At 36.8% G+C, this 15,986-nt stretch overlaps 1 protein-coding gene across 2 annotated transcripts; it reads right to left on the bottom strand.

Moving 5' to 3' along the window:
* Positions 1-91: 91 nt before the first annotated feature.
* Positions 92-9,444, bottom strand: LOC122419130 (synaptic vesicle glycoprotein 2B-like). Of its 2 annotated transcripts, none has more exons than XM_043433436.1 (11): positions 9,335-9,444; positions 4,575-4,628; positions 4,312-4,473; positions 3,814-3,976; positions 3,551-3,672; positions 2,938-3,176; positions 2,259-2,630; positions 2,031-2,181; positions 747-906; positions 532-659; positions 92-331 (listed from the first exon to the last, which is right to left on the bottom strand). In XM_043433436.1, the coding sequence occupies exons 1-11, from the start codon at positions 9,423-9,425 to the stop codon at positions 177-179; spliced, it is 1,797 nt and encodes a 598-aa protein (XP_043289371.1). In that variant the 5' UTR covers positions 9,426-9,444; the 3' UTR covers positions 92-176. The 2 variants fall into 2 exon arrangements, with proteins under 2 accessions (XP_043289371.1, XP_043289360.1); XM_043433425.1 differs by lacking the exon at positions 9,335-9,444 and adding an exon at positions 4,695-4,931.
* Between the last annotated feature and the right edge of the window lie 6,542 nt (positions 9,445-15,986).

Genomic DNA, 15,986 nt, shown 5'->3' with positions numbered 1-15,986 from the left:
TAACATCGCGAGTAAGTGGTACGATGTTTGATCATTATTCAACGAGGGATGACATTTTTCACGTTCCAAAATCCCAAAAATAAACATCAAGCATTTTTTAAAGATTTATTCATCAGAGTTTTTAACTATACGATCATACTTTTTGCATGCTTAAACAGCTTTCTAACCAAATGATTTTAATACAGTGTACTGTTATTGGCGTATGAGGAAGAATACTTTTCACTGCCCGAGTCCGGTAACTCGTTTGTTGGTACTTGAAGCTTGTGTTTATCTCCACTTTCCGCTTCTCCGTTGTTATCACCAGAGATAAAAAATCCCAAAACTCCTGCAACTGTAGACAACGATTAATCAATCATTATATGCAAGATTTTTGCTTATCGCGTTTAATTAGCCGAAGATATTTTTTTGAATACAGTTAATTACGCAAATGAATTGGCTAATAAACAGAAGACGTTTGTTTGGACATTCCATTTTTATCATCACCATCTCCACGAGAAATAATGAAATTACCGTTAAGAATGAATCACTTACGGAAGAGTTCAATGCCCACGATAGATATCAATACGAAACAATGATCATCGATTAAGTATCCGAACATCGTGTTACCAACGAGTGCTCCAATGCGCCCGCAGAACGAAGCGAGTGCTGAGCCAGTGACCCTGAAATTCAACTTTGAAGTTGACCGACGTCGACGCACAGGAAATTCGTAAAATATTTTTCTTCATTTCTTACGATCACAAACACACCTTAAGTTGGTCGGAAAAAGTTCGACGGAGATGCAGAATATGACGGTCACACAGACGGACATGAGTGCTTCGTAGATGCAAGAGAGTATTAAATTTTGCGTCGACGTCGTCACGAATATCAGTCCTATCGTCACGGCACAGCATCCAAAACTGTTGAACACTGAATCAGAAACCAATTTAATTAGAAGCTGCAGATTTCTCCGCTGGCCAACCAATCGCGAATGTCCGGGTTGAACGACTTTTTCTGTTTCTTTCTCATTCTGAATAATGTTTCTCTTTTTTCGGTATTTACACTCTGAATTCGATAAAATATTGTTCTCGAATGAATTCGTTGGCAGATTCAACAGAAAAGAAACGAAATTATTATTGACAGATCGATAGCGATTTTCCGAGTTTCTGGTGACTCCAACTAATTGAAGCCCCCTGAAAATATGGTCGCAAGTAACGACCCGGTTTTTCATAGTTGGGTGTAGGTCTACTAAAAGAAGGACGAGAGGAAAAAATTGGCGTTAGGACTGTTAGGAGATAAAATAAGCTCACAAGAGCCAGGAACAAACATTTTCAAATATATTTAAGTGTAATTAGTAGTCTTGGTATGTGGCCAGCACGAATGGATAGCGGTGGATAAAGAAAGGCATGCGAAGAGCAGTCATCAGTTGATTGATATTCGTTGAGATAAGTAGTTTCGAAATACAAGAAATGTACACAACGTTGACGAAGGTGCTCGAGCGTGATTGGAACCTCTTAGGATTGTCCTCGTTTGAATTGTCAAGCGGCGCAGTAGTGATTAGAAGTCAACGATTTAAGGCAGTTATTATTTGTTCCTACTATTGTAATTTCAAGTTATTTCTTATTACAAACTTTACTTCTCTCGTAATTTATGTTATTTATCTGGTATTTTTTAACCACCAGATTTTCTAGGGGGATAAAAAGTCATCATCATCGGGCTATTAAAAGAAAGTGGAGCTTGAATCAATGAAAAACAGCTTCAACAACGGTATAATGCTGTCGAAACAATTTATTTTAGCTCGTGAAGTTATCTCTAGAAATCATATAAAAGCTTCAGATTTATGAGTCCGTCATATTTATCAATAAACTAATATTTTTATCAGGTTACATTCGTGCGTTGCTTAAACATACGACGATTTCTATTGTCTTCTCGTTCGTTTGATCGAAAGATTTTTTTTCCTCTCGTTTCACTCGATGGAGCTACGAATCGTTTGATTCGTTGCTTTTTATTTGAAGATTTTGATTACAGATCACGTGATACTTGAACAAACTTACCTAAATAAAATCGAAATCCTAGTCGGCTAGCGCAAACGGTAAATATCACAGCGACTGGGATACACGACGAGGCCAAAATCAGCGTGTAAACATAAACTTGAGTCCCAATTGTACTGTCGCATGTATTCTCAGCCACAGTATCAGTCTTCGTCTTAAAAAATAGAGAAAAAATTGAAATTTTTGTAACAATGGTTGAGAATGGAATAATGGGAAAATCTGATCAATCACCTGGTCGATTGGCAGTGACGAATTGACAAACGTCTCATTTTTATAATTCCTCAATGAAATTGATTGCGAAACGATGCAGACGCTCGCTCGTTCTCCGGGATGCTTGTCCTCGAATTCAGCGAATCGATGAAAAAGTTCGGGAAACCATAACATAAGAGTATAGAGCGAAGAAAAAATGCAATAACTTCCGAGACACGTGATTACCGTTCTACCGAGATAAGGAGGCTTGAGAAGCAGCGCCGTTTGTTCGTAAAGAGTGACGAAAAATTGACGTAAAGCATCCAAAGTCGATTTTTTTTTCTCCCCACTCTTACTCAAGGAAGTGTTTATTTGGTCGGTGAAAAATTTGATACCAGCGGTGTCGAGATTAGCCTACACAGAAATCTGCAAATGTGAGCTTACTTTTGTACGAGCTCGACGAAGGTAGATTCAACAGTCAAAATATCAACGAATTTTGGCATCGACATGAAATATTTTGGAATAATTTCCAATGAAAAATGATTGTTCGTATATCAATCTGGAAAATGATTTTTTCAAACACAGATTTCAAGTAATTAGCACTGATGAAAAAAATGATTAAAGTTCTTTCATCGATTAATCTCTAACGCGATTTTTTTGAAAATTTTAAAATGTAGGTTTAGAGGTCCATGAGAGCATGATAATTTTCTTACGTACTCACGATATATTCTTCGGTTGTGTTGCCAGTGTTATCACGGTACATGTTGATCAAAACATTACGGAGTTCACCGTAACGAGCCGTCTCTGCGAGGTACTTAGGAGTTTCGGGTAATCTCAGAAGTAAAAAGCCAACGACGAATGCCGGCACCGAGCACATCGCGGCGTAGAGGTTCCACGATCTGAAGGAAAACCTTGCCAACGTCAAGTTTATCTCGAGCGGTATTGTGATCCAGGCGATAACTGAAAATTAATAGAATCTTATAAATTGAAAAAAATGGGAATGTGAAAGAACGGGCGTCACGTCAAAATGGCACTGCGACAAAATAATCCGACAAATTAAAATTCGTCGAACTAACACGAAGACGAAATAATACAAATATTCACCCAACGATCCCACACGCACATCGAAAGTGCTGTAAACCCATCCAATGATCCGCCCGCACACATGTCGAAATGAGATTATTTTGTTTCCGTGTTATATTTTCGTGTGTTATTTTTGTCTTCGTGTTATTTTGAGACGTAACCAACGAGTGCGGATCGGTGAAAAGTTGTGTGAAGCTGAGAAGGAAAATGAATTTTAAAAGTCGATCGAATTGCGGATCAATTGGACTTACTGGGAGCCAGTATCGTTCCTATCACCCAGGGAATCTCCATCAAAGAAAGCGCCTTCTCGCGTTGATTCGCTGGTTGAAATTCGCCAACGTACGTATAAAGAACAGCCATCTGACCGCTCAGTCTAAAAGTCCAGCTCCGCGTAAAAACCTTTATGTACTGCGTCATTGTCACAACAATGATCCAATATTCGTTGAAATAATTCACACGATCTCTCAGCATATGGAATAATCCACATGAGCCAACGATAGTACGATGAACTTACGCGAGTCCACTGAGAAATTTAAAAACGATGAATCCCCAATAGTTCGATACTACGGATGCGAAGCACTCGAATATCGCTTGGAGAAAGAGACAGTTCAAAAGCGCTGTTCGGCGTCCTTTCGTGTCGGCTATGCAACCCCAGATGCACGAACCGAGCAGCATTCCTGTGTAAGGTCAATTGAGATTGAGTCGGTTTGTTACGATCCATGTTTTTTCTTATTCCATTGTACACATTTTGTTTAACTGCAAAGACAGAAAATTTTCACAAGAGTTTTGTTCAACGTGAAAAGTTGGTGGTAAAAAAAAATTTTCTGATCACAGAGAAAGTTTTGAATGAAAGTTCAATTTTCTATAATCGCAGATTTTTTCGGTCCCAGAAAATGATAAAAATCTATTCGGAACATTACGATCACAACGATTGGAAACTGGGAAACGGAATTTTTCGTATTCGATTACCGCGATGATTGAAAGGCTGGTGCAGCCCGAGGAGTAATCTTACCAAAAATTGGCGATGCGCTCAATCGACCTTTGTCGAAAGTATTCATATCGAAATCGCAAGCTGCGGACGGAAGAAGGAAGCCGACGCTCGTGATAGCGAACGCCACGTTCATGCACATCATTCCGGAAACGACAATGATCTTGTAATTGAATTTTCCAAAGCCTGAAGTGAGAAAGAACACATGAGAATTGGCCTGATTTTTCAATCGATTATTTCGAAGGCGAGTCAACTGGTGATGAACGCAAGAATATTTTTGCCTGTACCGGTTTCATCGAGGGCTCGTTGAGCATCCAGTTCCGCTTTCCGGTGGGCTTCATCTGCAAGAAACAAAAATTAAATCATGATACAGTATTTCGTGTGTCGTATGAAAGAAAAAGATTTACACGATGATTTTAGGACGCTTTTTTCGAAGGTATCCGGAGCCAATGGTTCGATAACACTGTCCTGAGGAACATGAGAATCATTCCTAAAATCCATTTTTATATATGAAATCCTTTGCCGAAAACTATGATAATGTTATTGGGAGCCGTTTACGAATAGCGGTGTGAAATTTTCTTCAGTAGACCACGAAGGAGACTGAGAACACTTTCGCTCACGGACCAAAGATTAGATTGTGTGACAGACGCAAGCGCACTTGCTTTTATGATATTTTATATCTCGTGATTAATGGCAAAAGGTCGTAAGCGTAGTATTTGCTGCGTGTCGTTGTTTTCAAAGGAAAATGTGTGTGTATAGAAGGATTTTTTCTATTGGAATTGCACCAATGAAAAAAGAAAGATGGCCGAATAGTAGAGACGTTGTGAACGTTTATATTTTATTACGATGCGGCGTCAACGTCGAAATTCTAGCGTGAATTTGTCATAAAGGCCGACTATCAAGAGCACACGTGTGCCAAAGATCATTGATGTTGGCTATCGCTGTCTCAACTGCAGATTTTAATCACTGAAGCACTTGTACGCCTCACATACACGCATATTCAATGAACATCAAACTCCGTGTTCAATGATTCGGCCGCGAGTTGATTGATCACGTGGTTCTCAAATGCTTTTAAATTGTGGGAATTTGTTTGTTCAAGCGAGATGAATGAAGATGCAGTCGTGGCTCATCGAATGTATTGGTTTCTCGTGTTACTATTATTCGTTATAATCGAATCGAAAATTGCAATGAACGATGAATAATTCACGCGTTAGATTCGGCGATTTGAACTCCACTTTTTCGATGAATTTTATCCAAGAATTCAGCGAACAAACAAGGTTCATCGATAAAAATAATACCTGCCTTTGAATAAGGGAGAAAAAAATTGTAAAACGGTCGAATAATTTTTTGTTTTCGACAAAAAAGTTGCCCGAATGGATCGACTTGTATTTTCGTTTGATATTTTTTTCTTTGCGTCTCGCTCTTTGTCGTTGCGATCGAAGTTTCTGACTTGAGTATGCGAGACGAACTACTGTATTTTCTGCGCTGCTTCAACGTCTACAGCTTCCATATAATTATTTTCTTGCCTCCGAAAAGAGCTGGCAAAGATCCCTCAGTGAATAGACTTTACGCAGGTCATTCGAACAAAAGTGTGTCAAGCTCAGCAGCACAAAAGTGGGGGCAAGAATTTCGGCAATGAAACGAGTTGCGCAACGCAATTGTTCACGTTTTTTTCCGTCGAAGTCGATCGAACTTCGTGGGTGGGATAAATTCCGGTTGTTTGTAACGTTTAGAGCTGCGTCGTCAGCGCGCACTTCGCAGACAAGCATTTTCATTTTCAAGATAATTTTGACTCCTTCCCCTTAATGCCTCCGTTTTGAAACTAAATGTGGAAAACAGAATTGACACTAATCTTTCGGTTATTGTGAAAAGATGGAATAGAATTTGCTCAGCTACGCAGATTATATTGCTCCGGAACGGAGCTTTAAAGATAACAATATTTTTAGTGCTTAAATTAATAGGACCAAAACGAAGTGGAAAGTCTCAGGTGTATTGCGTCGTAGATTATTAATAAAAAAATTAGGAATTAAAACTTATCGAAGGTTAGAAACGAATTTGAAAAATTTAATTTTGCATGGAAGTCAAATGCGAGTGCTAAATCGTCGCAATTGTTTCAGGCCCCAAGTTCAATGTATCAAAAAACGTAGTTTGAGTAGATTCATATTTCCGAATATTTTAGTATGTTTTAACGTAAAACATTGTGGCAAATGATAAATTTGCGAAACGATCAATTTATAAACGCTGTTTCTCATGATGGCACATTTGCATTGGCATTTGTCAAAGTTTATTACGCAATTTTTCAAAGATTATAATCCACTACGTCTCGTTTTATTCCTTAAATTATTCTTCACTCACTTGACACTTGGAATTCGATCTAAGCTCAATCATTTCACAGTCGCAGCTAACTGTTTATTTCTTTTCAATAAATTTACCTATAAACAAGGGAAACCCACGTGGTGGATTTGTAAACGATGACTTGAGAAACTGGGTGAGACGTGGTGCATCAGGATCGGTTGAAAAAATATAAACTAGTCTTGAAACAACCTCGATACAATTACGCTATCTCGGAGATTTGCATCTACCAGTTTACAGGTTCACAAAACTATCGTTATTCGAGAGAAGGCGTGTTATCTCACAAATACACCTCCACTATGTTAATACAGTAACATCAAACTGGGTATGAAAGCATTGCGAAAATTTACTGGTGCATCACTTTTCATTCACTATTAAAATGTCTACTAGAATCATATAATACTAAGCCATCGAAATATTCCATCGAAAATTTATTAGAATACGTTACGAAGATTTTTTGAGGTAGTTCATGCATGAAACGATTTCTTAAGAAAGCCTTGAAATTGACGATTGCCTTACTAGTAATGAAGATATATTACGTTGAAGATTGAACGAAATTGGTAATTAGCACTCTTATGCACCTTGCGCATATTTGCTGATTTCGGCATTTTATTTCTTCTTGGTTTGGCCCATTCCTGTCTTTTTATCAATACTTTTTTCTTGATCCATTTCCCTTATTTGCGCTCTCTAATTCGATTTTTTACATAAAAAAGTACAGTATTTTCGCCAGGGACGAATGAAATTTCGGGTTCATTCAGTGATGGATCCCTGATTACCTAAATGGCTTGCAGTTTTATTCGCCAAAAGATAAGTTGGAAAAATTGAATTACAATTTTGAATGAATAACTCTGACATTAATTTAGACACCCATAAAATACGATCCTACGGGTATGATCTACCTTTTAACATTAGTATTGTAAACTGTTATAGGCAAAATGATAATTGACAAGCAGAAATTCGATTGTTTCACGATTTCGAGGTAGAAATCTGTCAAGTATAAACGGATGATCAAGTAGTCCGGAATTAATGGGGTAAACTCGATGCTACATTGGTAATGAAGGTCTGTTTCTAACACGACAGTATTTATTCAGCAATTCTGTGCTTTTTAAGCGACTCCGAACGTAAGTCGGTAAATTAATACTGGCCTATGGTAATGTAGCTTGCACTCGATAACCTTTTCTAGCATCTTTCATTTATTTGTCTACGATATATCAATGGATTAGAAAATGTATTTTTTGTTGATTCTACAGTTCACGACCGGTGAAAATGATTGGAAATTATTGTGGAATGAATTTAATCTAATGTGTTAGCTCAAAGGGTGAGAAAGTCTCGATTTTTTTTGCTGCTCTGATCACTTGAAAATGAAGCATCGAACGGTGCATTCCGGAAGTTTCATCACCTTGAAAACGAGCTTCGACAGTTACAGACCTTGAAGCAAGGCACCGCTTTTGCAAGCGTTAACACTGCCAATTTTTAACTGACTTTAAAATTGTAATTTATGCTATTTTAGAAAGTTACCAAAAATAGTTAAAAATTTTATTTTAGCCGGTGGGTGTTTAGGAAACTAATTCCGGCTCAAACTCGTTTTTTTTACGTTCTACTTCGGGTAATTTTTTGTATCATGCCCTTGTGTATAATGCTTAGTTTATCGACTACAGAAAAGTATCTTGTCAGTTGAAAGTCTTTGGTTTTCCACTGTGTGTTTTAAATAAATGCCAACAAAATTAGTTGCTCATATAGTTATACTAGAAACACAGAAAAAAATTCATGTTAAGAACAATGTAATCTTCGTTTTTAAATTATCCTCATTTATACAATAGAAGGTCCAATGGAAATCCGCAAATAGAGGCTTATGTTTACACTACAGGCAACTTAAGTGCACGGGCACTTGTTTGTACGATAAAAAAGTATTTTCGATGATTCTTTCGACCCACGGTTTCGCTTTACCATAAATTCTTCGCACGAAAAACACATTTAAAAAATTTTTTCTAAATATTATTTTCCGTCTCGTTGAGTGTCTCGCGAACTATTTTCTTATCCTCACGTTAATCGAATCCCCTGATTCTTCACTTTCATTAATTCTTACGAAAAACTGCCAAAATCGTACACCATAATCACCTAAACACACATCCTTAACCCACTGATCACTGGAACTTCATTTTTTTCTTTGTAAAGTACCATCTCCTCGTCGTTTTCTGTTACAAATTTTATTTTTTTCTGTTTAACTTTTTTTCTGAGAACAAAAAAATGTTTTCGATTTGAGTAATAACATTTTCTGTTACAAATTTTCGTTACAAACTGGAAAAAAATTCCGTTATAAAGTTTCTGGTTAAATATTTTTGTTTTACAATGTCGGGAAAAATCATTAAAAATCTTTAAGGACAGACCCCCAACTTTGATAAAGGCAAATTTATAAATGCGACGAAAAAAGTAAACTTTAATGTCAGTTCAATAAATATGCGTAGAAAGTTTTTCTATGCACTTAAAAAAATTTACTCTTTTGTTGCATTATTTTGATTTTTATCATCATAGTTTTGGAGCAGGTTCCCAACAATTTGTGTGATCTTGCACAAAAATCTTTTTCCTCTACATTTTATTCATCCGAACACTATTTACTTTGAATACTTTGTATCGAAAAGGTCTATTTACCAGGGTGAGTATATTTTCATTAATTTAAAATGTCGTTTCCGTTTACCTTCTGGTGTATCTTTATTCAAATCCACAGATTCGATACTGCTAATAATGAATTCACGGCTGACTGTATTCACTGTGTACTTCGTGGCCATCTCGTGTATCCACTGTATACAACCGAAGAAAAACGAATGGAAGAAATTCTTGACGGTTCGTGTCTTTTATAGCCTAACCAAACGGTTTCGAGCGTTTTTCTCGTTGCGATATTCTGCGATCATCAAATATAATTATAATGGAAACGGGACAAAGTGATCCTCGTCAAATAAATCTGAGTCAAAGGTCGGATCAACACGATTGACGTTTCGTTTTGTCCATTTTATGTCTTATTACAAATTCAACATTGATAAAATTCATTGGAATATCCTCACGTGCCTTATAATGTTCCTTATAACGAATTGCTCGAGATTTAAGTTTTCAAATCTCCTTTTCGTTTATTTATTTTTTATTTTTTCTGCGTTTACCCTCGCAGTTTTATGAGCGCATCCCATCACTCTTATTCTACTCTTCCATTTCACTTTTTATAGCTTGCGATCAAGTGGAGCAACGAATATTTATTTCCGGCAATTAAAAATATTAGCAATTCTGATTGGATTCGTTAATTCAACATTCATAAAAAAATCCAATGGAAGCTTCGATAACGGAAATTCTTCATTATCATTTTTGTACAAAGTTGAAGATAGCAAAGTATTTTAGTATCGAGGCGATGATGATACGTTCACTTCGAACGTTAAATTTGTGTTATGATTCTTCAAAAATTGTAATTGCTTTTTCAGGCTACCTGCCCCTTCTCCTGAACCAGATAAAATTATCTAACTGCGAGTGCGAACACGCGGTGTCCATTCTGCTGTTTGCCGTTTGAAAGCCATTCATAATATTCGCTATCAAGATGCTGCTCTACACATTAAGGGGATACAGTTAGAATTCGACCCACGTTAGACTACATTTCCAAACAAAATGGAACAAAAATCGGTAGTCACTATTGAATTGAAGGTGTTTGCTGAGACCTTAAAAACGTAGATACTATGATTTAAGGAATTCCATCTGGTAATCGAATTAACAAAGAAATTTCAATTAAAAAATTGTGAATAAATAGTGAATACTTTGTTTGTGAGAAAAAAATTTAAACGGATTCTCCAAATTAAGAGGTCTCTTACGGGTTTCAGTGGTTTTTTTCTTTTTATATATGAAATTTGCAGGCATTGACTAACGGTTCTTGCAGAAACTTCCATAAGTGATAAAAAAATATCTGAAGAATGTGTTCACAGCTTCGTAAAATCCATTCAATACTTATGAAGCTCGCAATTAATAATTTTTTTTCTCAAAAAATAGTGATTATTGGGAGGTTAACCCATACGTCACTTTCACAATGGCAACGTTGCAACCGGGCGCTTTTTGAAACCGGAAACTATATGAAGGACGGGTGAGAAAATATTGATGTAATTAATAAAAACTTGTTTTTTTTTTTTTTTAGACGTATCTGCCATGTTTTATTTATGCCAAACGGTTGAACACTCATTGATTATGACATGAACGCGCGTGAAAAATTCTGTCAATAACAGCTGTATAGACAGTACAGATTATGAGGTCGCGGCGTTGTCAAACTCACTGGGAACCGACTACGTTAGTCGCAATAATTTTTCTTTTGCCATCTCTGTACCAGACGAACTTCCTCAACCAATGTCAGGTTGTTTGAAAAAAAAGATGAAAATTTTATATTACTAGGGTGCATCCCGCGCGCTGAAGCGCGCGAGCGGTTTTCTGGTAGCGCTGAACCGCTCCTTTTATTGCGACAGCATCTTGAAGCCAACCTATTTCGGAGCAGTTCAATAAGAATAAACACGAGTACAGAGGGATGGCTCTATATTTTTCGATTTCTAGGCATATTCTTCTACTATTTTCGATGCTAGGTCGACAGCTCCACAATTTTCGATATCTACCCAAGTAAAAAATTACACCTTGGCTCCCCTCTGACTCCTAAGTGACTACTGTATGTCGAGTCTTTGGGTCCACGGTGTGGCTGATACTCAGCTACGGTTTGGCAAAAGTCTGGCGTTTCCAGATCACACTATCGATAGGTGTGTTTTTTCGAATTTTTGGAGCTTCCAAACATAGTTTCAGTCCATTGCAGGCTCTTTGAACTCAAAAACCTGAGAGTTTTTTGAAGAAAAAAATATATTGACCTTGAATTTTGTCTTTGTCCTTGGATAATCGTTGACCGAGTCGATTTATCGAAAAGTGATATCGGTCGTCTTTTATAGAGCGTTGAATTCTCTACAAAAATATGCCAAGAACTTTTTGGTATCTTATGGGAAATCGACAAGAGCGATGCGCACTAACTTAATATTAATATTAAGGACTCATGTTTTAGCTGGTCTATTTTGATATTTAAACGAAACTTATGAGCTTGGTTTCGAACGAAAATAAAAATTATTTTTTTTTTATCACCCCAATATCTAATATTTTTCTATATGTAAGCTGTCTGTCACTTTTTGTGATTCAAAGAAGAGGAAATTTTTCTATTATAGAATTCTGCCTTTCATTCAATATTACGGATATGTTTAATTACACAGGCACACAAAATAAAAAAGTTGGATGTGCGGCGGATACCGTAATACTTTTCCTACGTATTTTTAACTACCAAACCAATATTTGAGGTTAAAATTCAGATCCTGTGTACCATTTTTTCGATAACTTCAAAAAATGATGTTAATAGCCCATTATTCTCATTAAGCGTCATCTAGATCGCTATTTTAGTCTATTTTAATCTTATTGTATTTATTTTTCATTTACATTAACACTTTGAGGGAAGGTACATATATGTACCACGTTCTTTCTCAAGTTTTTTCCTTTTTTTCGTTGTATTTTGCAATACATTTATACTTTTAAGTACTTTATAGATTCTTCAGGGCTCATATATTATGAGATACTTATGAGAAAAAATAATTTAAATATAAAATACATGTTTTTTTTTCAAAACAAATTGGGTTATTCTTAAAAGGAGTCTCCAAGTGCTTAAAATTTGTTTTACCTGTACTTGATATTGAGTACCATCATTTTTTTTAAGTTTTTTCCGCACGCTCGAATTTTCAAAAAAATTCTTCAAATTTTCCAAAATTCAAACTTGATCTAACAGTCTTCATATTACGTCCGCCATCTTAAATTTTTCAATCCTGATACAAGAATCGTAATTAACGATCCCAAAAAGCGTTAGATTGTCTATCAGTTTTGAAAAAATTTCAATAGAAAAGTGTTCCCTTCAATGAGTTAATGATGTTTGCACTTTTTCAACTTTTATTTGTCATTGGCAGGAATTTCTAGAAATAACGTCTCACGTTCTTCTTTCTTACCGTATTGTCGAAATTTTTTTTTTTTTCTCTTCAAAGAACATCTTTCAATTTCCAGTATCATAAAATACGACGCCTATCCTAATTTCAGCCCTTTAGAATATTTTTTAGAGGTCGCTCATCGCGATTCTCTATTTCCCATTTAAATAATCCGGGGAGCATATCACTGGCGACTTTTAAATTTTGCAACTCGTGGACCGGTCAATGTAAGATAATTCCCACAACAGGTTTTTGTAGAAAATCGAGTGCTCTATAAAAAAGGTCTCTTGCCACTTTTTCAGCGAAACTGTTAGATTTATCACGATACGTTATAGGAACTTTTTTGAAGATCACGTCATTCTTACAAAAATTATCTCATAAAAAAATTCAGATTGTCATAAATTAATAATTTACTGTATCCCGAATTCATTGTTTGGAGGGGAATGACTTTTTTCATTGAGTGGGGTCATCTTGACAGCATGCATTATTGAAAATCTGCAAGCGTACATATAGAAATGAATAAACATAACAAACGCCCATATGAAAAAAAGAATGTTCATTTCAGATTTTTTTTTAACAATCTGGGAACCGTTGGCGGTGTTCTTGAACAACCTTCATAAAATGCTGCAATTGTTCCTCATGATTCATTAAACAATGATTATATCGTTCTATTGACGCAATACTACACTCTGCAACACCGTTCACCACCCTCAGATTTGTAAAAAGATTCCACATTCTCTTTATATCTTTGTGGTTAGACCACAGTGAAATATCGACTCCCAGGAAGTCGTGGGGTACATGAAAGTTTTGAAAAATGTCAGCGAATCTTTAGATACAAACTCACTTAAATCCTTCCTTAAACTTTTTTCTAATAAATCAGAACAAAGCAAAGTCAACCGAAGCGAACGCGTAAAGTGAAGTGGAGTGAAGTAAGCAATAAGTCTTTCCGTTCCGCCGATAACATAGGACCTACATTTACGGTGTAGCTCCAGGCGATTTTTTTAATAATAAAAAAAATTATTTGACAGAGAATTAAAAAAATTCTAACGTCTTTTAGAATCTCCATCCATAGTAAACATTACAAAGTATTTCCAAATAATAAACGCCATTCGCCTTCAAACAATGAGTTCGGAAAGCAGAAAATTATTAATTTCTGACAATCTGAATTTTTTTTGAGATAATTTCGATGAGAATGACGTGATTTTTAAAAAAGTTCTTGCAATGTATTCTGATGAATCTAACAGCTTCGCTGGAAAAGTAGCAAAAGTTAAAAATCTACTATCGGTTCAACTTTGACAGTGAATAACTGTTGAAAGAGAATATTTATTACCAAATGATAAGAGATCTTTTTTATAGAGCGTTCGATTTCCTACAAAAACCTGTTTTGGGAATGATCAGACATGGACCAGTCTGCAGGTTGCAAAATTCCAAAGTCGCCAGCGATGTGCTCCCCGGGTTATTTACATGGGAAACAGAGAGAATCGGGATGAGCGACCTCTAAAAAATATTTTAAAGGGCTGAAATTTGGACAGGCATCATATTTTATGACACTGGAACAATTGAAGGATGTTCTTTGAAGACAAAAAACAATTTTTTTATTGACACACCCTAATGTCTGTAAATCGACAAATATGGGGCCGTCGATCTAGACATCGAAAACCGTACAGAAATATACCTGGACATAAAAAACTATGGGGCTGCCGACCTAGACATTGAAAACCGTAGAGTTTATCTGGACATCAAAAGCTCTGGAGCCGTCAACCTAGATAGCGAAAACTATGAAGAAATATACCTGGACATCGAAAACCATAGAAAAATATACGTACAATGGAGTTGTCGGCCTAGAGATCGAAAACCGTACAGAAATATACCTAGACATCAAAAACTATGGAGCCGTCGACCTAGACGTCGAAAACCATGAAGAAATATACCTAGACATTGAGAACTATCAAGCTGTCGACCTAGACGTCCAGAACCGTAGAGAAATGTATCTAGACATCGAGAACTATCAAGCCGTCGACCTATACCAAGAAAACCATGGAGCCATCGACCTAGACATCAAAAACTTTGCAGCCGTCGACCTGGATAACGAAAACTATGGGGAAATATACCTGGTCATCGAAAACTATGAAACCGTCGTCCTGGATAGCAGAAACTATAAACAAATATACCTCGACATCAAAACCTACGGAGCCCTTAACCTAGATAGCAAAAGATATGAAAAAATATACCTAGGCATCGAAAACTATGAAGCTGTCGACCTAGACATCGGAAACTGTAGAGAAATATACCTAGACATCGAAAGTTATGGAGCCGTTAACCTAGATAGCGAAAACTATGGGGAAATATACCTAGACATCAAAAACTATGGAGCCGTCGATCTAGACATCAAAAACTATGGAGCCGTCGACCTAGACCTCAAAAACCATGGAGCCGTCGACCTAGACGTCGAAAACCATGAAGAAATATACCTAGACATTGAGAACTATCAAGCTGTCGACCTAGACGTCCAGAACCGTAGAGAAATGTATCTAGACATCGAGAACTATCAAGCCGTCGACCTATACCAAGAAAACCATGGAGCCATCGACCTAGACATCAAAAACTTTGCAGCCGTCGACCTGGATAACGAAAACTATGGGGAAATATACCTGGTCATCGAAAACTATGAAACCGTCGTCCTGGATAGCAGAAACTATAAACAAATATACCTCGACATCAAAACCTACGGAGCCCTTAACCTAGATAGCAAAAGATATGAAAAAATATACCTAGGCATCGAAAACTATGAAGCTGTCGACCTAGACATCGGAAACTGTAGAGAAATATACCTAGACATCGAAAGTTATGGAGCCGTTAACCTAGATAGCGAAAACTATGGGGAAATATACCTAGACATCAAAAACTATGGAGCCGTCGATCTAGACATCAAAAACTATGGAGCCGTCGACCTAGACCTCAAAAACCATGGAGCCGTCGACCTAGACATCAAAAACTTTGCCGCCGTCGACCTCGATAGCAAAAACTATGAAGAAATATATCTAGACATCAAAAACTATGAAGCCGTCGGCCTAGACATCGGAAACTGTAGAGAAATATACCTAGACATCGAAAGTTATGGAGCCGTTAACCTAGATAGCGAAAACTATGGGGAAATATACCTAGACATTAAAAACTATGGAGCCGTCGACCTACACTTCGAAAACCATGGCGCCGTCGACCTAGACATCAAAAACTTTGCCGCCGTCGACCTCGATAGCAAAAACTATGAAGAAATATATCTAGACATCAAAAACTATGAAGCCGTCGGCCTAGACATCGAAAACTATGGAA

The sequence above is a fragment of the Venturia canescens genome, chromosome 1 (genome assembly GCF_019457755.1).
Source record: "Venturia canescens isolate UGA chromosome 1, ASM1945775v1, whole genome shotgun sequence".
NCBI lineage: Eukaryota > Metazoa > Arthropoda > Insecta > Hymenoptera > Ichneumonidae > Venturia > Venturia canescens.
The sequence above is the reverse complement of the archived record's forward strand: the minus strand, read 5'-3'. Positions and strand labels throughout refer to the sequence as shown.